This window comes from Rhinopithecus roxellana, chromosome 7 (genome assembly GCF_007565055.1).
Source record: "Rhinopithecus roxellana isolate Shanxi Qingling chromosome 7, ASM756505v1, whole genome shotgun sequence".
In the NCBI taxonomy this organism is placed as follows: Eukaryota; Metazoa; Chordata; class Mammalia; order Primates; family Cercopithecidae; genus Rhinopithecus; species Rhinopithecus roxellana.
The window spans coordinates 68,257,410-68,281,018 of NC_044555.1; the positions used below are offsets into that span (position 1 = coordinate 68,257,410).

The 23,609-nt window shown below is 46.6% G+C and overlaps 1 protein-coding gene across 3 annotated transcripts; it reads right to left on the bottom strand.

Annotated features, from left to right (window-relative positions):
• Positions 1 to 88: 88 nt before the first annotated feature.
• Positions 89 to 21,096, bottom strand: RPS4X (ribosomal protein S4 X-linked). Of its 3 annotated transcripts, none has more exons than XM_030933933.1 (8): positions 20,969 to 21,096; positions 19,920 to 19,997; positions 19,310 to 19,490; positions 18,808 to 18,905; positions 17,591 to 17,762; positions 17,057 to 17,214; positions 16,465 to 16,597; positions 89 to 480 (listed from the first exon to the last, which is right to left on the bottom strand). In XM_030933933.1, exons 1-7 carry the CDS (start codon positions 20,969 to 20,971, stop codon positions 16,496 to 16,498), a joined length of 792 nt encoding a protein of 263 aa, XP_030789793.1. In that variant the 5' UTR covers positions 20,972 to 21,096; the 3' UTR covers positions 89 to 480; positions 16,465 to 16,495. The 3 variants fall into 3 exon arrangements, with proteins under 3 accessions (XP_030789793.1, XP_030789794.1, XP_010373274.1); XM_030933934.1 differs by lacking the exon at positions 89 to 480 and adding an exon at positions 12,942 to 12,960; XM_010374972.2 differs by lacking the exon at positions 89 to 480 and having other exon boundaries at positions 16,428 to 16,597.
• Positions 21,097 to 23,609: the final 2,513 nt, after the last annotated feature.

Here is a 23,609-nt window from a genome sequence, read left to right on the forward strand (position 1 = left end):
CCGGCGGCGCCCGGCCGTTGCTATGGCATTTCTGGAGTGTCAGAAGTGCCCAGGAAGCATACAAATCGACCTGCGTGAGACAGCTCTGTGCAAAACAACTTCCAATTTACTCGCAATAATTACCACCCCCAGATAATAGCCTGTACTCAGGCGGGCGAGCAGGGGGCGGATGGGGGAAGGGAGAGAGGACTCTGAGAGGCAGGGAAGGAGGCCTGGCACAGCAGACAAACAGCCACGGCAAGACTGGGGTTTCAGGGAGAGGTGGGGGAAAGCAGAGAGGTGGTGCTCCTGAATTAGGGACTGAAGAAGGCTCAGTCCTCCTAATTTGGTTCTAGAAACTCCAACGTTCTTCTGGATGGATCATATGAAGGCATTTTGTTTGATATTTACTGGGCACCTTTGGAGGTGGGCACTTTGCTGGGCACCGGGAATGCAAAGGCGAGGACTCCAAGTTCTTGTAGTGAAGTAGCTCACAGACTCCTGGGAAAGTCAAACATAAAGGGCTATGATTCATTCAACCAATACTTATTAAGCACCTACTATATGTCAGGCATTGTGTTGAGGAAAAACTGGAGAACAAAACACACAAAAATCCTTGCCATCGTGAAGTTTACCTTAGAGTAGAGGCAGGCAACACATTTTTTAAAAATAGCCAAAGTACTGTTAGTTGGTGTGTTCCAGAGAAATCGAACAAACAGGATCTCTAGATTATACACATATGTAACATACATGTATATATTTACTATAAGGAATCGGCTCACATGATTATGCAGGCTGAGAACAAGTTCTGCAGTTGGCAAGCTGGAGACCCAGGAGAGCCAAGGTATAATTCCAATATGAAGATGGATGTCCCAGCTCAAAGTCGGCAGAGAGAAAGAATTCTTCCTTACTCAGCCTTTTATTGTATTCAGGCCTTCAACGAATTGGATGAGGCCCGAGGGCACCCTGCTTTACTCAGTTTACCAATTCAAATGTGAATCTCAACCAGAAACACTCTCACGACCCACCCAGAAATCATGTTGAATCAAATATCTGAATACCCACAGTCTAGTCAAGTTGACATATAAAATTAACCATCACAGTTACAAGGGAGAAGAAAAAAAAAAAAAAAAAACAGGAGAGCAGGAATAACAAGTGTTGGTGGAGTAGGTGTTGCAAATTGAAACAGGATGATGGGGAGAGTTTCACTGAGAATGTATGTTTTGAATGAAGACCTGAAACAAGTGGGGCAGCAAGCCATGCAGACTTCCAAGAATGTTCCAGGCAGAAGAAACAGTAGGTACAAAGGCCCTCAGGCTCTGGCATGTTGGAGGAATAGCAATGAGTCCAGAGTAGCTGGAACAGAGCAAGGGAGAGAATAGGAAAGAGCTGGGAACAGATCATCTAGGCTATATAGGCTGACATTAAAGACTTAGACTACAAATGTAACAAGAGCCATTGAAGGACTTTGAGGGAGAAGTGACATGATAACTGGGCGCCGTGGCTCATGCCTGTAATCCCAGCAATTTGGGAGGCCGAGGTGGGTGGATCACGAGGTCAGGAGATCGAGACCATCCTGGCTAACACGGTGAAACCCCGTCTCTACTAAAAATACAAAAAACTAGCCGGGCGAGGTGGCGGGCGTCTGTAATCGGTGGCGGGCATCTGTAATCCCAGCTACTCTGGAGGCTGAGGCAGGAGAATGGCTTGAACCCAGGAGGCGGAGGTTGCAGTGAGCCGAGATGGTGCCACTGCACTCCAGCCTGGGTGACAGAGCGAGACTCCGTCTCAAAAGAAAAGAAAAGTGACATGATTTGACTCGTGTTATAACAGAATCCCTCTGGCTTCTGTGTGGTGAATAGACTGTGTGTGTGGGAGGGCATGAGGGGCAGGGGCAAAGTCATTAGGAGCACTGTTAGGAGCAAAGGAGCAGTTAGAGTACCATTGCTGTAATCCAGATGAAAGCTGATTGGAACTTAGACCAGGGTGGCAGCTATGGAGATGATGATAAGTGGTGGATTCTGGATATATTTTGAAGGTGGAGCCAAGAGTATTTGCTGATGGACTGGACATGGGGTGGGATGGAAAACAAAAAGAGTTGAAGATGATCAAGGAGGAAGGTGTCTTGAGGCAGGCAGTGTGGTGTGAAATGGACAGTTCAAGTTCATAGGGATTCGGGAGTTAAGTTGGGCTACACCCCTGCCCTTCTTAGCTCTGTGACCTTGGGCAAGTTGCTTGCCATTTCTGAACCCGAGATTCCTCTTCTGTAGGAGTGCATGGGGCTGTCGTGAAGATTTAATGAAATGATTATGTAAAACCCCAGTTCCACAGCTGGCACAGACTAGGTGCTTCCTGAGCACTTGCTGCTCCCTTGACCTTCCTTTTCTGAGGAAGCTGGAAAAGCCTCATAGCGGAGCTGAGATTGGAGGCAGCTGGGGAGGATGAGTGGGGCTCTGCTAGGCAGAAAAGAGGTGCACAACAGGTAGGAGGAAATGAAGCCAATAGCCAGGCAGGCCTTAGTGGAAGTCTCGGGGTTGGGGAAGGCTGCAGGAGGAGAGGGTGTGGAGAATGTGGACTGTGTGATGGAAAGAAAGTCCTGTGTAAGGAAAGGGACCCCAAAAGGGAGGCGTAAGGGGATGAGAGGTCCACCTTCCGCCTCCCTAGCTCTGCCTTGGACCAGTCCCGGCCCAGAGGACCTTTGAAACCTTCTGAGTTACGGGATGAAGCAGGTCATAACTATGGCACACAAAATTCCCAGTACGCCGAGGATTTACTGAGGTTTGTGTTTGTGTGAATCACACAGCAAACATCTGGCTTGGCCACTGGCCAGAACAGGCCTCCCCCCACAGCCACACACACACTGATTGCAAACATATGGCCCCCAAGGAAGAGACTCTCCAAAAGGCCTCTCGAACCATCTTTGCATTCTGGCCTGAATCGCCCCCAGCCAAGGGCCTGCCACCAGGGGCCCCCTTACTCTCTTACTCCTTGTACAAAAGCATGAATCCCCCTTATATGGGACTGTTAGGCCCACACTGAGGAAACCCTACCCCGCCTCCAGAACCACAAACACTAACCCCTCACTTCACGAGAGGCTCTGACATCAGACTGCCTGGGTTCCCATCCAGCTCATCCCTATTAATTGTGTGAACTTGGACCAGGTTCTTGACCTCTCTGAGTCTCATTTTCCACCTCTGTGAAGAAGGATGTAAATGATACCTCCATCACAGGCTTGATGCAAGGCTCAAATGGGATTATCTGAGACTAAGACTTAGGGGCTCTAAAACATTTGGGTTTTACTTTGTCCCCTGCACCCCCTACTTAATACTCCCATTATCATTATGTGATTCAAAATAAAAATTATACCAAACTGTAGAGGGTAAGAAATGCTCTATAAGTTCCTGCCAGAAAATAAAAAATAATTTTTTTTACAAAAGGGAAAGAAAGTCTAACCAAGTCTGCTTTTTCTTGTGATGACTACTTTGACTGAGTTGTTTGAAATCTCAATTATCATATTATTTTCCAAAACACTTTTGTTGTCATCCCGCTTTATGAATGCCCTAAGCATTTTTAGTGAGCAGTTAGGCCCCAGAGAATATGGACTTGGAAACTGTAATTGGAAACAATACATTCTTGTTGGCCAGGATCAGCTAACACTCAATAGAGTTTACTTTTTTTTTTTTTTTTGAGACGGAGTTTCGCTCTTGTTGCCCAGACTGGAGTGCAATGGCAGGATCTCGGCTCACTGTAACCTCTGCCTCCCAAGTTCAAGTGATTCTCCTGCCTCAGCCTCCCAAGTAGCTGGAATTACAGGTGCCCACCACGCCAGGCTAATTTTTTATATTTTTAGTAGAGGCGGGGTTTCACCATGTTGGTCAGACTGGTCTCGAACTCCTCACCTCAGGTGATCCACCCGCCTCAGCCTCCCAAAGTGCTGGGATTACAGGCATGAGCCACTGCGCCTGGCCCAGAGTTTACTATTAATAGTTGCCAGGGAGTGTTCTAATACAGTTTATCCTCACAACAAACCCTATGAAGTTGGTACAATTATTATCCCCTTTTACAGATGGGAAAGCTGAGAATCAGGGGGGTGAATTGACTTGCCCACTATCACAGCTAGTGAATGTTGGTGGGGGTTTTGAACACAGGTACTCTGGCACAGAGGCTATATCCTTTTTTTGTTTGTTTGTTTGAGATGGAGTCTCGCTCTATTGCCCAGGCTGGAATGCAGTGGTGCAATCTTGGCTCATCGCAACCTCCGCTTCCTGGGTTCAAGCCATTCTCCTGCCTCAGCCTCCTGAGTAGCTGGGATTACAGGTGCTCACCATCACGCCTGGCTATTTTTTTTTTTTTTAGTATAGATGGGGTTTCACCATATTGGCCAGGCTGGTCTTGAACTCTTGACCTGAAGTGATCCGCCCGCCTCGGCCTCCGAAAGTGCTGGGATTACATGCACGAGCCACTGCGCCTGGCCCAGAGGCTGTATCCTTAACCGCTATGCTGTAGTGTTTCTTCAACAGTTACATCAAACCATTGCTACACAGATAAGAGCCTTGTATTCCAAAGGGGCTGAGCTGGGTTAAGAGAGTGGGATTGGTTGTTTGGGTAGCTCTCCCCACAGCTAGAGACCCAGCCCCAAGTCTTCATCCTAGCTGCAAGATACAAGAGTGCTCAAATTGGCAGTGGTGCCGCCCTGTGTCCTTCTGAGGGGAGGCATCTCTAAATGAGATGTTTTAATCAAATGTTTTCTAAAGGTCCTTTCAGTTCAAGGAACTGAAGTCTCAACTCTCCCTTGGGCCTGCCAGCTATCTTCTCCTATGGGGACAAGCAGGCTCTTTGCAGACCCTTTCACTCTGTCCTCCCTCAAATAGTGTGCATCAGGGTATCCTCAGCCCTTGCCTTTCTCACTCGGGGGCATGGCACGCCTGAGAGACCTCATCCCTCCAGGGCTCCAGTTACCTTCTTTATCCTGATGCCTAGTCGGAACCTCTCCTCTGAGGTTGAGAACCATCTCTCCAACTGCTTCCCAAGGCCCTCCTCCTTAGTGTCTTCCACGTGTGTACCTCGCCCTCCACCTACAGTGTGAACTCAGTGGGTGTCTTTTCCCGGACCTCTTCCTCTTTTCATGTTCTTTTCTACAAATGGCTCTGCCACCTACTCATCCATTTGCTTAAGCCAGAACTCAGGCAGTCATTCTCAAGTTTTCCTTGCTGTCACTCTCCACATCCCATCAGTCACCAAGGCCTGCCAATTTTACCCCCTACAAATTGCATGAAGCCAATCCCTTCTTTCTGTCCCCACGGCTATCTCCCTAGGCCAAGCCACACTACCTGAGAGATGAAGTAAAAGGCAAAAGCCTTCCGTGGCCCTCTCTGCCTCTATTCTCTGCTTCCACCAGCTGCTTTCACCGGGCAGCCAGAGAGAGTTTTTAAAGCAAAATTTAGCCGGGCGCGGTGGCTCATGCCTGTAATCCCAACACTTTGTGGATCACCTGAGGTCAGGAGTTCGAAACTGGCCTGGACATGGTGAAACTGTCTCTACTAAAAATAAAAAAGTTAGCCAGGTGTGGTGGCAGGCACCTGCAATCCCAGCTACTCGGGAGGCTGAGGCAGGGAGAATTCCTTGAACCCGGAAGGCGGAGGTTGCAGTGAGCCAAGACGTGCTATTGCACTCCAGCCCAGGTGACAGAGGGAGACTCCATCTCAAAAAAATTAAAAAAAAAAAGCAAAATCTGGGTGTTGACCCCCTGTCCAGAACTCATGGATGACTTTATTTCTGTTTAAGTCCAAATTTTTGTACATGTGTAATGAGACCTAATGCTATTAGGCAAATCATTTTACAGGATGGGTTCTGGAGTCCCTATAAACCTCAATTCTAATGCCAGGCCAGCCATTTCATAGCGAATGTGACTTTTGGTATCCTTTTTAACATCTTCAATCTTCAACTTTCTCATTTGTAAAGTGGGAGAACAGTACCTCCCTGGTAGGACTGTTGTTAGGGTGAGAGAGGAGAGAGGGTGTGTAACCTGCTCAACTTGGGTGTCCTGCACGTAAGCACTTTAACCACTTGCTGCCAATTAGACTTGGTTATTATAAAGTTGTCAGTACCAGTAATATGATTTAGTATTGATTTAATCAACTAACGATTACTAATTGTGATTAATATGATGGATTTGTTATATTGTAAGTTATTACTGTGAGGTTATGATGATATTAATTTGGATTTTGTGATGATCTCTCCAGCCTCGCCTCTTACAACTCCTCCTCACCCCTCTTCCCTTGCCTTTACTTGTCATACACCCTCACTCCCAAGCTTTCTCATTTTCTGCCATCTCTTCCTGGAAAGTCCTTCTCTCCTCAACCTCTGATTCCTCCAGCTCCCTTTTGTCTCTAAGTCCCTTCAGATGCTTAAGTCAGCCTAAGGCACCAATTCCTCTGTGAAGCCTTCCCAGACCCTCCCCTTAGACCCGTGTAGGTGTCCCTTCTATGGGCCTCGTGCTTCCCTTCTCAGACCACCCATCACAACATATTTGTGATTGTTTACTTGTCACAGCCCTGAACTTAGGTCGTCAGTTTGACAAAGAGCTCTATGTCTTACCACTGTATTCCAAGCTCTTAGTGCTCTGCTGGGCACATGGTCGTGGTTCAATAAATGTTTGCTGAATGAACAAGAGATCAACCTGGCAGCATTCAGTGCCCCACCCCATGACAACCTGTCCCCCTTCAAGGGGGTCTGAGGGCCCAAGCCAAACCTCTTCAAAGCCAAAAGCTGCTGTGTCTGCCCTAGAAGTACTTCTGTCCTTGAGTTCATAACCTTCTCACTTCCTGCAGGCTTAGTGAAGGTGTGGACATTTTTCTTCACCAGTAAAATGGCAAATAAGCCCAATTTTTCAGGGTCATGGAAATTCACTGCAAGGAGGAGCTTTTAAACTGCAAAGGGCTGCATGTAGCACTTAATGATGATCAGACACAATAAATTTGTTGCTCTTTAGCTCAACTCTTGTCAAGACCCCATGCAGACAAGGGCCCTCCTGTTTATACAGCATTATCTCTAGCAATCAGGTTACAATTGATTGACATTATCACTTTCTTTATGTTTGGCAGATTCCCAGCCTGCAGCAACATGCTGGTCACCATAGAGACCTGAGAAGCACCCTCATCTCATTGGTATCATATTTACAAACCAACCCTTAAAGTGGATTATTTTGCAGATGGCTGATCTCATCTATTCAATGTTGATTCTATTAGTTCCAGTTTCAGAAGGTGACATTTTCTGACTTTGACCCTTAAGCACAAACAAAAACTATGGATTTTTGTTTTTGTTTTCAGAAGAGAGAAAGTACAAGGTGTGCTAGGGGAACAGCAAGGAAACCAGACAGATGTGGGGGCGGGTTTATAGGGGAACTGCTGGATGTACCTCATTAATTTGTTCATTTGTTCAGCACCCACAGTGTGCCAGTGAACAGGCTAGGTGCTGGGGATAGAGTGGTGAACAAGATGAGCCTTATGCACCTCACAATCTCCTGGGGGAGACAGACAAATAGACAATTTTAATACAATGTGGCAAATTCTATGATGGGAAGAAGAGAGAAATGGTGTGCATGAGGTCCCTCACCTTCCCGGAGGTTTCCCAGGGGAAGCAATGTTTCAGTTGAGACCTGAAGGATGGATGACAGTCCGCCAGAAAAAAGTTAGTGGAGCAGGGACTAGCAGGGTTGCAGAGTGGAAGAAAAATGTTCCTGTGAGAAGAAACAGTGTCCAAAGAGTCTGAAGAGAAAAGGGAATAGGGTGAATTTGAGGCCCTACAAGAAAATCAGGAGACCATCCAACAGGAGACACCCAGGGAGCAGGTGGCTATGGGGGCCTGATGCCCAAGAAAGAAGTCGTGGTGGTAAAGAGAAACTTGGGATTGCACGCTACTGTTGTCTTTCTATTGAAAAAATAGCTGAGCACCACACTGGGGAGGCCTTGCAAGTACAGCCCAAGGAATCTGAACTTGATTCTACAGGCAGTGATTTTGAACAAGAGGGTTTGAAGAGAAAGTGACATATGTCAAGCTGAGCTCTAGGGAGTGGGCAGCAGCCTGCAGAAGAGGGACTAGGCTAGGTGCACAGAAAGTAGCCCACGGCAGAGGTAGCAGAAGGAATGGAGGAGTGCCCATGTGAGGAGTACTGAGGTGGCAGGCACACTTGCCAGAATCAGGGCAGCCTGCTGGGTCTCATACCAGCTGGAACCAGCTCCTACCAGCTCCCAAGGGCCAATTGTTAAATCTTCAGGAATTTTCTCAGCATTCATTAAAAATAAAAAAAAATCAATATTAAAAATATTTTTGCCAGGCATGGTGTCTCAGGCTGTAATCGCAGCTACTCAGAAAGCTGATGCAAGAGAAACACTTGAGGCTAGGAGTTCAAGACCAGCCTGGGCAACATAGCACAATCCTCTTTTTTTGTTGTTTTGTTTTTAGAGACAGGGTCTTGCTTTGTCACCCAGGCTGGAGTGCAGTGGTGCAATCATAGCTCACTGCCACCCTGAACTCCTGAAATCAAGGGATCCTCCTTCCTTAGCCTCCCAAATAGCTGGGAATACAGGCACATACCACCTTGCCTGGCTAATTTTTAAAAAACATTTTGGCAGGGTGCGGTGTTACACGCCTGTAATCCCAACATTTTGGGAGCCCGAGGTGGGTAGATTGCTTAAACTCAGGAGTTTGAGACCAGCCTGCACAACATGGCAAAACCCTTGTCACTACAAAAAACACACAAAAAAATTAGCTGGGCATGGTGGCGTGCACCTGTAGTCCCAGCTACTCAGGAGACTGAGGTGGGAGGATTGCTTGAGCCCAGGAGGTCCAGGCAGCAGTGAGCCGAAATCAGTGCTGTGAGACCTTGTCAAGAAAAAAAAAAAATTTTTTTTTTTTTTGAGACGTAGTCTCGCTCTGTTGCCCACGCTGGAGTGCAGTGGCACGGTCTCGGTTCACTGCAAGCTCCGCCTCCCGGGTTTACGCCATTCTCCTGCCTCAGCCTCCCGAGTAGCTGGGACTACAGATGCCAGCTACCTCGCCCGGCCAGTTTTTTGTATTTTTTAGTAGAGACGGGGTTTCACCATGTAAGCCAGGATGGTCTCGATCTCCTGATCTCGTGATCCGCCCATCTCAGCCTCCCAAAGTGCTGGGATTACAGGCTTGAGCCACTGTGCCTGGCAAAAAAAAATTTTTTTTTTTGTACAGGTGGGGGTCCTGCCATCTTACCCAGGCTGGTTTCGAACTCCAGGGCTCAAGCAGTCCTCCTGCCATGGCCTTTCCAAAGTTCCGGAATTACAGGGATAAGCCACCATGCCCAGCCAAAAAATTCAAAAAAACCACACACACACACACACACACACACACAAAAAAAAAATATATATATATGTTTTGACAGAGCGAGACTGTCTAAAAAAAAAAAGGTAATACTAAAATCTCATCACTTCCTAATTATTTTCCTACATTTTACTATTCTCTATGATGCCCTTGAAGTTATTCACACTTGTTGTATCTGCATGATAGAAATGCTATGTAATGGTGTGCTACGTGCATCTCCCAACTCCTTGTTCAGTGACATGTTGGTAGCCTCAAATCAGCCATGGAAATTGGCAAACACTACAAATCAGAATTTGGTTAATTGTTTTGGTGATTGTCTAGTTAAGTGATGGAGAAAATGCTTAAAAACGCAGGTTAAACTTAGAAATGTGCTGTCACTGTAGCCATTACATTGTGAATTGTACAAAAAAATTGCCAAGGGTGATGGCATGTGCCTGTAGTCCCAGGGGGATCACTTAAGCCCAGGAGTTCAAGGCTGCAGGGTGTTGTGATTGTGCCTGTGAGTAGCAGGGTGCATTCCCACCTGGGCAATAGAGACCCTGTCTCTAAAAATTAAAAAAAAAGTTTAAAATTAAGGAAATATTCTTTCAGTATTTAAGAACTATTCTCCAAGTCAGCAAAAAGCTGCTCACGTCGACAGGTGAGTTGAAGTTCCAACATATATGTATTTGCTGTTTCACTTTTGTCTTATTTGTTAATGCAAACAAAAATATCAACCAATACTCTCATGGGAGCTAACGTTCTTTTGTCAATTGCAACCATAACCATAGGTTGGCTATGGATATGAAAGTTTGGCAAAAGTCAATAGAAGCATTCTGTGAGAATCAACTGGCTACATGGACTTCACAATAGAGTATTTTTAAATTTAATAGTATTTTATTTATTTTTGAGACAGTCTTGCTTTGCGTCACCCAGGCTGGAGTACAGTGACATGATCTTGGCTCACTGCAACCTCCGCCTCCTGGGTTCAAGCGATTCTTGTGCCTCAGCCTCCCGAGTAGCTAGGACCACAGGTGCCAGCCACCACGCCCGGCTAATTTTTGTATTTTTAGTAGAGATGGGGTTTTGCTATGTTGGCCACACTGGTCTCGAACTCCCGAATTCAGGTGATCCGCCCACCTTCCAAAGTGCTGGGATTACAGGTGTGAGCCACCGTGCCCAGAACCTTTGGGCTTTAAAATTGATGTTTGTGTTTGGGGAATTTCCCAAGCTAAACAACCTGGAGCAGATGAGTGGATTTCCGATTCGGGAGAGAAAGTTGTACCTGAAAAGATAGCATCACTCTTGGATATCCAGTTTATGTTCAAGGGAGCATGGAAATTAACTCCTTGGGTGGAGTCCCTCAGACCCAGCACTTGCCACCTTTTGGTACCAGGAACCTGAGATCATGTCTGCAATGTACTTTAAAACACCGTTTTGATTTTTCTGTGACACAGCCCTCAGGAGGTCCTGAGAACACGTGCCCCCCCAACCCAACCCCCTTTTTTTCCCCCAGGAGATGCAGTCTTGCTGTCCCCCAGGCTGGAGTGTGCTGGCACAATCTCGGCTCACTGCACCCTCCACCTCCCAGGTTCAAGCGAATTCTCTTGCCTCAGCCTTCTGAGTAGCTGGGATTACAGTTGCCCACCAGCACACCTGGCTAATTTTCGTATTTTTAGTGGAGATGGGATTTCACCACGTTGGCCAGGCTGGTTTCAAACTCCTGACCTCGCGATCTGCCCGCCTTGCTTCCCAAAGTGCTGGGATTACAGGTGTCAGACACTGCACCCAGCCACCCCTTTTTTAAAAAAAATTTTGAGGCCAGGAGTGGTGGCTCATGCCTGTAATCAGAGCACTTCAGGAGGATGAGAAGGGCGGATCACCTGAGGTAAGGAGTTCGAGACCAGCCTGACCAACATGGTGAAACCGTCTCTACAAAAATTAGCCAGGTGTGGTGGCTCACACCTGCAATCCCAGCTACTTAGGAGGCTGAGGCAGGAGAATTGCTTCAACCTGGGAGGCGGAGGTTGCAGTGAGCAGAGATTGTGCCATTGCACTCCAGCCTGGGAAACAGGAACGAAACTTCATCTCAAAACATTTTGAGACAGTCTCACTCTGTCACCCAGGCTGGGGGTGCAGTGGCATAATCTTAGCTTACTGCAACCTTCACCTTCTGGGCTGAAGTGATCCTCCCACCTCAGCCTCCTGTGTAGCTGTACCTAGAGGCCAGTGCTATCACATCCAGATAACTTTTTTGTATTTCTTAGAGTTGGTGGGTCTCCCTATGTTGCCCAGGCTGGTCTTGAACTCCTGGGCTCAAGAGATCCTCCCACCTTGGCTTCCCAAAGTGCTGGGATTTCAGGCGTGAGCCATCCGTGCCTGGCTGCAATTTACTTTCGAAGTGTTCAGAAAAACAGATGTTTGTGTACATATACAGGCATGAAAATAAAGCAAATATGGCAAAATCTTAGCCATTATTGAATCCAGCTGGTGTCTATATAGGTAATCACTATACTGCTGTCTCAACTTTCCTGCATATTTGAGAATGTTCATAATATAAACTACAATAAGAATCAATGCAAAGTACTGAGGCAGAATGCCTCTTGTGTTCAAGAAACATCAAAGAGGCCAGTGTGGCTAAACAGATTGACTCAGGGAACAGGTAAATGAGGTGAGAAGGCAGACTGTGAGGGCCTCGCAGGTTCTTATGGCTGTGGCTTTTAGTCTGAGTTGAGATAGATGGGAGCTTACTTAGGAGCATGAGTGAGGAGTGACCTGACCTATCTTAAACAGGATCCCATTCGGCAGCTGGGTTGAGACTGGAGGGGTCAAGAATGGAAGCCAAGAGACCCGTTATGGGCTGGTGCTATCTATAATCTAGTGTGCAGGCAAGAGTTGTTGGTGGTTCAGACCAGGGTGGGCAGGTGAGAAGTGGTCTGATATTATCTGGGAGGAGGGCATACATTGTGCTATTTGTTCCTTTATATATTTATTATGAAAAATCTCAAAGATATACAGAAGAGGGTAATGAATCCCTTCTACCCATCGTTCACCTTCAACATTATCAATACATGGTCATTTTTATTTGAGTCAGGGTCTTGTTCTGTTACCCAGGCTGGAGTGCAGTTGCAGTCATAGTTCACTGTAGTCTCAAATTCCTGGGCTCAAGCTATCCTCTCACCTAAGCCTCCCAAGTAGCTTCAATTACAGGTGAGAACCACCACGCTCAGCTAATTTTTAAAATTTTTGTAGAGGTGGTGGTGTGTCTCTCTACATTGCCCAGTCTGGTCTTGAATTCCTGGCCTCAATGATCTTCCCATCTTGGCCTCCTAAAGAGCTGGGATTACAGGCATGAACCACTGCACCCAGACTTGAAGCAAATTTCAGACTGCTCATCATTTCTTCTGCAAATCCTTTATTATGTATCCTCAAAGATAAGGACTCCATAAAAAGCTGTATGATTGTGCAAAATCGAGCAATTATTTCTAAGTATCACTAAATATGGATTCTGGACATATTTTGAAGGTAGAGTCACCAGGATTTTCTGATAAAAGGACAGGAATCAAGGATGTGTCCAAAGCTTTTGGCTGGAGTTTGATGGGGACAGTATAAACAGACAGGCCGGAGGGAGGTATCACTCTTCTCTATCTGGTTTAGGGAAAAGAATACAGGATTTGGGTATCAAAAAATCAAAATGGCTTTGTAAACTATTCTATATATCCTAGCTATTTGTTATTCTTATTCAAAGCTGTGCTGCATTGTGCTACTCTGACTCAGATGTGAGGCCTAGCCTGGCTGGAGGCACAGGGATGTAAACTAAACCTGGTTAAGTTCTGCTGGCTTCAGTCTGTTTCATCTCAGGACTTCTGTTTGGCTCACTGCTGAGATGATCTCAAAGGTTTCCTTCAGCTCTAAGAATATGAAGCAAATTGGAAGGCTTTAAAAGCCTTACAAAGACACAAGCCATTTTATTTGGAAATTTGTAGCTCATTTAGATGATTCAAGGCCCTTGGGCTAAGTCCACCTGCCTGGTATTAGAATGGAAATCTTCCAAGTTGCTAGTGGGGTGGTGGGGGGGGGGATCCCGGCCGGGTGCCGTGGCTCATGCCTGTAATCCCAGCACTTTGGAAGGCCAAGGTGGGCAGATCATCTGAGGTTGGGAGTTCAAGACCAGTCTGACCAACATGGAGAAACCCCGTCTTTGCTAAAAATACAAAATTAGCCGGGCGTGGTGGCACATGCCTGTAATTCCAGCTACTCAGGAGGCTGAGGCAGGAGAAACGCTTGAACCTGGGAGGCGGAGGCTGTGGTGAGCTGAGATCATGCCATTGCACTCCAGCCTGGGCAATAAGAGCGACACTCTGTCTCAAAATAAACAAAACAAAACAAAAATCCCTGTGCTAGTTTAACAAATAAATAAAAAACCACAAGAAGTTTAAAATTTTGAAAAGAAATCTCCCAGGCTAGGCGCAATGGTTCTTGCTTGTAATCCCAGCACTTTGAGAGGGATCACTTGAGCCCAGGAATTTGGACAACATAGCAAGACCCTCATCTCTATCAAAAAAAAAAAAAAAATTAGCCAGGCATGGTGGTGTGCTCCTATAGTCCCATCTACTCAGGGAGCTGAGGTGGGAGGATCACTTGAGCCTGAGACGTCAAGGCTGCATTGAGTCATGATATCCTGCCACTGCACTCCAGCCTGGGTGACAAAGTGAGATCCTGTCTCCAAAAATAAAAATTAAACAAAACCCCGTATCTCCCTATGAGACCACAGCTGAACACACCAATTCTCCAGTTGTGCTAACTGGTTCACCAATTAGCATCTAGGAAACCATCGTATATGTGAAAGGAACTCTGAGGCTTCTCATTTTCCCTATTTGCTTTGGTCTCTTGGCTAAAATTCCCTTAGCTAAATTTCTATCATCTGCTGAGCAGAGACTTTAGTACCTAGAAAGAAGCAAAGTGTAGCCAAGGATGTGTTGGGTGGCGTAGCACCAAGAGCCAGCCTACCAGCATTCAGGATCCTGCATCCAGGTTGCTGGCTAGAGTCCTGCCCTCTGGCCTTTCCTAGTCTCACCTGCCTGTTCTTTTTAAGACAGGGTCTCACTCTGTCACCCAGGCTGGAGTACAGTAGCACAATCATTGCTCACTACAACCTCCATTCCCCAGGGTCCAGTGATCTTCCCACCTCAGCCTCCTAAATAGCTGGGACCAAAGATGCATGACACCACGCCCAGCCAATGTTTGGTAGACAGGGTTTTGCCACGTTACACAGACTAGTTAGTTTCAAACTCCTGGGCTCAATCGATCCACCTGCTTTGGCCTCTCAAAGTGCTGGGATTATAGGTGTGAGTCACCACGCCCGGCCTCACCTGCCTGTTTCTGAAGGGTACCATAAGGTTACTTCTGACCTGGCCTCTCATCACAACTGGCCACCAGGATGAGCTCCATTCTCAGCAAGAGAACCATTCTTAAAGCAAGATATCTGGCAAGCCTACTCACACACCTTTCCCATCCCTGATTTAGCTGGGTCCAGTCCCTGCAGAGATTCCTTTTCTGGCCCAGGTACAGTGGCTCACACCTATAATCCCAGCACTTTGGGAGGCCAGGGTGGGAGGACCACTTGAGCCCAGGAATTCAAGACTGGCCTGCCCAATGTAGCAAGACCTTCCCTACAGAAACAAATTAACTTGGCGTCACGGTGCGTGCCTATAGTCCCAGTTACTCAGGAGGCTGCGGCTGGAGGATCTCTTGAGCCCAGGAGTTTGAGGCTGCAATGAGCTATAACTGAACCATTGCACTCCAGCCTGGGTGACAGAGCAAGACCCTGTCTCTTAAAAAAATTAATGGGACCCCAGCCAGTCGTGCTTTGGCATCTGCAATATGAATGGCAAAGAAGTCCTACAGGACCAAATCTGGGCTTCAGGACCCCTGGGCGTGCCTCCTTTAGCTGATTTTCTCTGGCAAGACCAAGTAGTCTGCTGACTCAAAGCCCAGGATGCTGCCAGGTAGAGACACTGCCCTAAGGCACAGTGCCTCTGCAAGCCTCTTATCCACTACTAAACCATTATGCCTGGGAAACATGATGTGAGATACAGCATTTACAAGGGAGTACCTCTCAACACAGGGCAACTTCGCTTCCCAGAGGGCATTTGGCAATGTCTGAAGTAATTTTGGTATAATGACTCAGGGGGTGGGTGGCGGATATCTAGTGGATAGAGGATAGGAATATTTTTAAACATCACACAATGAACAGGACAGCTGCCCACAAATTATGTCGCCCCAAACATTAACAGTATCAAAGCTGAAAAGCCCTGCTATAGGTGGCAAAGGAGGTTTTCATTTTTAGCAGGAAGACATGCTTTATAGGGTAACAGGAACGAGAGAGCAGGTTGAGAAAAGGTTGAAATCACAAGGCAGGATAATTGACACAGACAGGAGGGACTGGATTGAGGAAAAGGTGTGTGACAGTAGACCCTACGAAGCAGGGGCACATCTTCCTGAGACTTGCAAGCAAACCTGACATGATCTGACACATTTGGGCAAGCAAGAACAAGTTTATGTTCTACATCTCTGTCCTCTGAAAAACAAAGTTGAGGACTGCAGCGGCAGCTGGAGATTAATAAGGGCACTAAGTCCATGGAAGTGCACTGCTTTGCAACAACAACAGCTCATTTATGATGACCTTTAAGGGCAGTTGGAGATTTTCATCCTGCGTTTGGCAAGATGGGCACAGGAATGGGAAAAACAGATGAGCCAGGCTTGTGGATGGGCTAGTGCAATAAAGACTGGAGATGAAAATGAGGGCAGATTTTTAAAAAGCCAAGGGAGCTTAACAGGGCAGAGGGGCCCACTGGGTAGAGAAGTTCTTGGCCAAGTCGAGGGGCGAGATCAATACTCTGGGATTTCTTGGCTCTCTCTACTCCTTGGTTAGTTGCTGTTCCTTTCCCAAGTCTGGTTATCTTCTACTTCCCACCACCGACTAAGCCCAGCCAATAACACAGACTGCCTAAGCCTGCCTGAGAATTTAATCACTGTTCATGTTATGCAGTAAAATAGCAGGAAACTGAATTTAAAAAAAAACAACCCCCCCCGCCCCCCCGAGAAAACCAGAATGCTATTAATCCTGCCACAATATTTTTAATTACGTACAAAGGTCTGACATGGCACCCAGGGGCCCATTTCACCCACTGCTCTGTTTGGCCGCCAGTCTTTTGTCTCTCTCTTCAGCAATGGTGAGGCGGATACCCTTTCCTCGGGGAAGAGAAATCCATGGTTTGTTGCCCTGGAAGAGAAAACAAGGAGAATGAAAACCCACCACACATCAACTCATAGTGGCTTGGCACATGCTACACTTGTCACCTCATTTAACAGAACTGAAGTCTGTTTGTGAGAGCACTTGGCAACAGCTAGGCAGTTTTAAGACACGGATGCTGGTTACCAAAAGTACCCACTGCTTGGGTTTCTGGGGCTGTCCTATGAAACTCACTGTATGCCCTTCATAATTAATATCTTACAAGTTTATTGTACATAGCAGGTACCCACCATTTATTCAAGGGAGTCAAAGTTTAGTAGTACCTAAGGCTAATCATTATAACTCAGCCCAGCTCTGCGTGAGTCCTATCCAGAAGAGGCTTTGCACTAGGTTCAGCAGAGCCAGCGAGAAGCCTGGATGCTGCAATCCCAGCACCCATTTGCATTGACATACTTCCCCGGACTAGAGAGAAAGAAAACCCAGACTTACCTTGCCAATAACAAAAATGTTGGAAAGTCGAGTGGCAAAGCTGTTGCCATTGGCATCTTTCACGTGAACCACATCAAAAGATCCAGGATGCCTCTCTCTGTTGGTGATCACACCAATTCTTCCCAGGTTAGCACCTCCAGTCACCATACACAGGTTACCTAGGCAGGAAGAAATCATCTGCTTCAACCCAATATAACAAATGACAAGCAGTTCAGAGATGGGTCCAAAACAAATTTTATTCCTCCTTTTCCCCCCATTTGCATTTTCTCATATGGAACTGCTGCCCATGCTAGGACTCCCAGGGCTCACACCTATAATCAGTTCGAGAACAGTCTGGGCAACACAGTAAGAAACCCCTCTATAAAACACAATTTAAAAGAAGAAATGAATATTCTGAGCATTTGTGCCTCTGGCTATAAACAAACCTGGGGGATCAGAGCAGATGGTTTTTAATAAAAAGATACCCAGACCCTGTGCAATTCATAATGATCTAGGCCTTAAAGAGGGTACCCAGGTAGCACAGAGGATGCTTACCAGTGTCGAACTTGATGAAATCAGTAATCTTGCCAGTCTCCAAATCAATCTGAATGGTATCATTCACCTTGATGAGGGGATCGGGGTAGCGGATGGTGCGGGCATCATGAGTCACCAGATGAGGGATTCCTTTTGTGCCCACAAAGATCTTTCTCACTTTGCATAACTTGTACTAGAAAAATACAAGGGTTAACCACATTCAATCCATCTCACATATACTTTTTAACCCTACACAGGAACCATGGGTTCCCTAACTGCTGCAGAATAATTCTGGCGCTGACCATTCTTTCCACCCTCAAGTGTATGTTGCATACAGCCCTTCTCTAGGCTCATCCTCTAACATCCACCATTGCCCTCCACTCCTCCAACATAAATGCCACTCCAGTTTCCCAGGCTCCTTAAGCCTTACGGGGCCCTGGGAATTCTTCCCTTCAACTTGACTGTATCTTAATAGCTCCCTGTACTGAGTTTCGTTTCACCAACAGCAATTGTATTACCAGTTCATCCAATCAACAAATATTTCACATAGCATTTCAATTTTGGATCTCTACTCGCTGATATCAAATCATCACAGATGCCACTGGATGTGCCCTCCAGCCTGCTAACAAGGTTGTGCAAAAGGAAATTAGGAGCCACATAAGCCAATTAAATTAACCTTCATTTACAGCCAATAATCCAAACAGCCCTAAACTTTTGTGTAAAGCCATCAAAACAAACTGGATTAAATAATCAAAGACTGTAATCTTTTTCTAAACCTCAAGCTAGTGCCTCAAGGACTGTCCATTTCCTCCATCGACACCTTCCCCTCCCCAAAGTAAAGCTACCCCCACAAATGGAGACTCGGCAAAGGGCTCATATTTCAGGTACCCAATAAACAAGTTCCCAGAAATCATTCTCCTTGACTCTTAAGAGACACCAGGAAGTCACAGTTCAACTGAAATTCATTTCTACCACAAAAAAAGAAAATCTGCTGAGGAAGTTAACTTCAAATAGGGGTCAATTTTAGGTATCCAGCAATGCTCTACAGCTATCAGCCAGACTTTTAATAAATTTACATGTAAGACAGAATCTCATCAAATTGTTAGCTTGGTATTAATAGGTATGAGATTTTAAGTAATCAATACCCACCTCATTGTAAGCAGCACTCGCACTGAATGCAGGCCCTTACAACTAAGTAACTATACTGAGTAAAGACCCAGTTTGCTTGCCACACTCACCTTGGCCTCCTCAGGTGTAATACGATGTACAGCAAAGCGACCCTTGGTGTCATAGATCAGACGGAAGTTCTCTCCCGTCTTGTCAATGCTGATGACATCTGAAATCAAGCAGTAACCCGTTACTACATACAGTGATCCCCACTACCTCATGCCAAGCAACAACCATAGCTCTCTAAGACAAAAAAAGAACCCCCATGTGCCTCCCAGTTCTAATCAAACAAAGATTCTAAAGATTAAAGATCATGGCCAGATCTTCAATATTTCAAGATGCTGTTTTTATGACTGCATGTAAAATTTAAAAGTGAATAGAAATTTAGTTTTGAGAAACATTTCATTTTTATTTGCATATTTTTTATTTAAGTAAAAAACAGAGGGAAGGTCAGGCTGTTTCTGAGAGACTTGACAGATTACAAGGTTAGAGATATGATCAAGACAGTAGTATTCGGATACTATAAGGTTTCCATCCATATGCATCTCCAGAGTATTTAAAACTTCCACTTACCCATGAATCCAGCAGGGTAGGTTATATCAGTTCGGACCTTGCCATCGATCTTAATGAACCGCTGCATGCAAATCTTCTTTACTTCATCTCCTGTCAGGGCATACTTAAGTCTGTTCCTTAGGAAAATGATGAGGGGGAGACACTCTCTCAACTTGTGGGGACCGGTGGATGGACGAGGAGCCTGTAACGTTAAAAATGATAATCACTGTTGGGATTCACTCAAGCACTCAAACCCACCTCCTAGTCCACTAGATCCACTAACTGAACACCAAGACTGTCCATTACACCCAACTTGGGCTTTTACACAGGAGGTGTAAAAAGCTTCCAAAACTATTTCATACCTTAAAGTTTTACAGCATCTTCCCTGTCAGAGGACTAGGATCATTAAGAACATGAATCCTGAGTCCATGTAAATGTACTATGTGGTATGTGGAATAAACGAGGTACAAAAATATTAAACAGACTGGAAGTGGGGGACAGCTAGATAGCACAGCTCCTTCAAGAGCAGAGGAAGCCAATAACAGATATTCCTCCCCTAGCCTGGTCCCCAAATGAGTCCTGGGAGGCATTAAAAACAGCGGCCACGGAAATATTTATATAAGATACTTACAAACACACCGGTCAATTTATCCAGCATCCAATGCTTTGGAGCTGCTACCCGCTTCAGATGCTTCTTGGGACCACGAGCCTGAAAGTTTTAGGTTGCAATGCTGTTAATCAGGTTTCAGAGCAGCTTACAAAACCTAGTGTGTAACTTCTAGAAATAACTCTGTTTAGTTTCATCTTCAGCAAAATGTGGACAATATTAAAGAAGTGTAGTTCCGATAAAACAGAAGCAGCAAACAGTTACCTAGCAAATACCGTGAGATCCATAAGCTGCAACAAGTCTTATTGTAACAGAGAAGATTCTTGGTTACTATGGTTCAGAACGTTTACTGATTACTATCTTTCAGAACCTTGCTACAGTATTTCCATGTTACTTGCATAAACATTTTCATGTTTAGAGTTTAGGGTCTTTCCAGGACACCATACTAGTGAAATGGCCGGGGGACGCACAGCAACAGAAATGAGCCAGGAGTCTGCCTGTGTTTCTTAAGTTTTCACAGTTTATTACCGTGTTTTTGACGTCTGGAACAAGATTATTCTGACACCCGCACAAACACATGTGCTGCTCCTTCGTACACTAAAGCCAAAAGCTGACACCAATTTTACTTTAAGAGTAAGGAAGCCTCTTTAATGCTGTGTCCAGATGCTTACCGGCCACACATGGTAAAGTCGGGCCGTGCCAAAAAGACAATGACAAAGAAAATCTTTCTCCGCCGGGCGGACCCAGCGCCCACCCGCCTCGGGCTCGCAGTCTCTGCTCCCGGCCCAGCCGCGGCTCCGGCTCGGGAGGAAAACCAGCTTCTCCCGGGAACACGACGTGTGGCCGGGTCAGAGACAGAGGCCTTCCCAACAGCAGCACCAGATCCGCGCCTCCCCAACCCTAGGCCAGCGTTCGCTCTGCGCCCTGGAGCCCGTCCCGGCCTACCACGGAGGCCGTGATCCCTTCGCCTCTGTCCGGCCATCCCCAGTAGGAGTCCCGAGACCTCGGGCAGTCCCGGCCCGGGGAGGATGGAGGCGGATACGTCCTAGGAGCTCGCTAAGTAAACAGCTTACCATGGCTGCGTTAGGCAAGGAAAGAGGGCCTCCGTCTTCCGGTGCGCGTAGAAATTGGGCCCGGAGACTGCGCGCGCCGGCTATTCAGATGCTCCGCCCAGTTCAGCCCTTTGCTGGCGCGCCGGGACTCTTTCTTGCCATCTGCTGGTGGGAGGTCGGAAGTCCGGAGCTGGAGAACCACGGCGGAAGGAGAGTGTCTCCTAAGGGCGATTTCTTCCCACCACTTTTTCCGCCCTTCCTCCTCCCATATTTGTTGAGCGTCTCCTGTGTGCCTGATTCTGTGCTAGGTGCTGGGAATACAAAGATGAACTACACAACATCCCTGCCCTCAAGGAGAATTCAAAGTGAGCCTACTTCCAATCTCACGTACAGATGATTATATAATCAATAGAATACATTTTAATAAATATTTAATGTTATTTCTTCAACGTATTTTGTCTGTCCTTTTTTCGTGTTCCCTCGAGCCAGCCAGGCAGCAATACTGAGTTGGGAAGAGCCAACAATTATTATTATTATTTTTTTTTTGAGGCGGAGTCTTGCTCTGTCGCCCGGGTTGGAGTGCAGTGGCCGGATCTCAGCTCACTGCAAGCTCCGCCTCCCAGGTTTACGGCCATTCTCCTGCCTCAGCCTCCGGAGTAGCTGGGACTACAGGCGGCCGCCACCTCGCCCGGCTAGTTTTTTGTATTTTTAGTAGAGACGGGGTTTCACCATGTTAGCCAGGATGGTCTCGATCTCCTGACCTCGTGATCCACCCGTCTCGGCCTCCCAAAGTGCTGGGATTACAGGCTTGAGCCACCGCGCCCGGCCTCCAACAATGTTTTTAACCCCCTCTTGCTTCTCTGCTTTAACCCTGACATCCTCCACCCCCGCGCTTGCTTCCTGTACATCGCATTTGGCACTTACAGAAACTCAGGGAGGAGGGAGGATATTAGAGATCGTCTGGTTATATCTAACTAAAATGTAGATCTGATCCTGCTTCGAAACTGCCCTTGGCCCTCCGTTTCCTGCCGTAAGGGAGCAGGTCCGAACTTTATCTGGCTCCATTGCTCTCTTCCCGCAATCCCAAACTTCAAAGCTCAAGCCCCGCCAAGCTAGTTTGTTCCAAGGGAGTCAGCTCTTTTTGTTTGTTTGTTTGTTTGTTTGGGAGACAGGGGCTCACTCTGTCACCCAGGCTGGAGTGCATGGCTCACTGCAGCCTCGGCAGCCCGGGCTCAAGCGATCCTCTCACTTCAGCCCCCACTGGGGTTGGGACAACAGGCCTACGCCACCGCACCCAACTAATTTTTTGTATTTTTTTTTTTTTTTTTTGTAGAGGCGGGATTTCGCCATGTTGCCTAGGCTGGTCTCGAACTCCTGGACTCAAGCGATCCGCCCGCCTCGACCTCCCAAAGTGCTGGGATTATAGGCCTGAGCCAGTGGCCAGAGTCAGCTCTTTCAAGACTGCTCGTGGACTTGATTCCTAAGCTTGGAACCGCCATGAACAGCCAAACCCCCTTCCTGGGTATCACCTAATCCCACACTCAGCCTTGGAAATGCACAGTTCAAGTCCCTCTGGTTCTGTGAGCTCATGGTCCCCTCAGTCAGGGTAAATCTCTCATTCTTACCCCAGAGGCTTGTGTTCAAACTTGGTGAGGGCACACAGCACATTGGGTTACAAGGGCAAATTTAGTTACCTGTCCTCCACCAAACTGAGCAGCTCCAGGATGGAGCCTGCCCTAATTCATCTGGGCAGGCCCTTTGCCACTGAACAGAGCCTCGGCACTGTGTCCAGCACTTGGTAAATACTTGTTGAATGAATAAACGGAGTCAGCATCCCACTCATTGTGCCAAGTCCTACTGTACTATCCCTGACAGCATCCAGCCTGTGCCTGAATTCTTCTCACCATGGGATCAAGCTCCTAACTCAAGAGGTTCCATTTCACAAGTCTCTATCTCTACCATCCACTTTACCCCTCAGCAGTCTGCAGAGGAGCAAGAGAGGGAAACACTGTTGGCTCCTTTCAAGCAGACAGTATTAACCAAGCAGAAAGTATTAACTAGGAGGGCAGGAACTCCTCCTTGTCTAAAATCGGGATACGATCCACAATAAAGCATGTTATAAGAGATTATTGGAAAGGATCGATTAATTGGAGGTGAGGAGTAGAGAGAAGGTGAAGGTGATGAGATAATGGAAGTTGGTTCTGAGGTTTTTAATCTGAGAGCACTGGGAAGATGGTACAATCAACAGAAATGGTGGAGGAGTTGCTGTGGGAGTGGGGGGATAACCATGTGTTTTCCAGCTAGAGAGGATAGGAGAAATGGCTGGTTAGAGCTGCAGATCTCACTTAATCAAGATCACACAGCCCGTTTGGGGATGAGGGGGCTTGTCTCTTGCCTCCCAGGTGAATGGTTTGTTTTTATGCCACAGGTTATCAAAGGACTTGAGGAAATCAAAGCATCTTTTTCAGTATATTTCTCTCTCTCAATTTGTATTTATGCACAAACGACATTCTAACAACAATAAAGGGAATTTGGAAAGAGCTAAGTAAATCGCAAACAGTACCTCCCCAAACACCCTAAACACATCATCTGTATTCATTTGTTCCTCTTCCTGTTCTCTTTCTGATCGGTTTGTGTGCATGCATGCTTTTACATAATTTTA

Coding starts and splice junctions, on each gene's coding strand:
- RPS4X (XM_030933933.1), bottom strand. Junction 19,491..19,919: donor ATAAATTGACCGGTGTGTTT/GTAAGTATCTTA, acceptor TTAACGTTACAG/GCTCCTCGTCCATCCACCGG. Junction 16,598..17,056: donor ACATTTTTGTTATTGGCAAG/GTAAGTCTGGGT, acceptor TTTCTCTTCCAG/GGCAACAAACCATGGATTTC.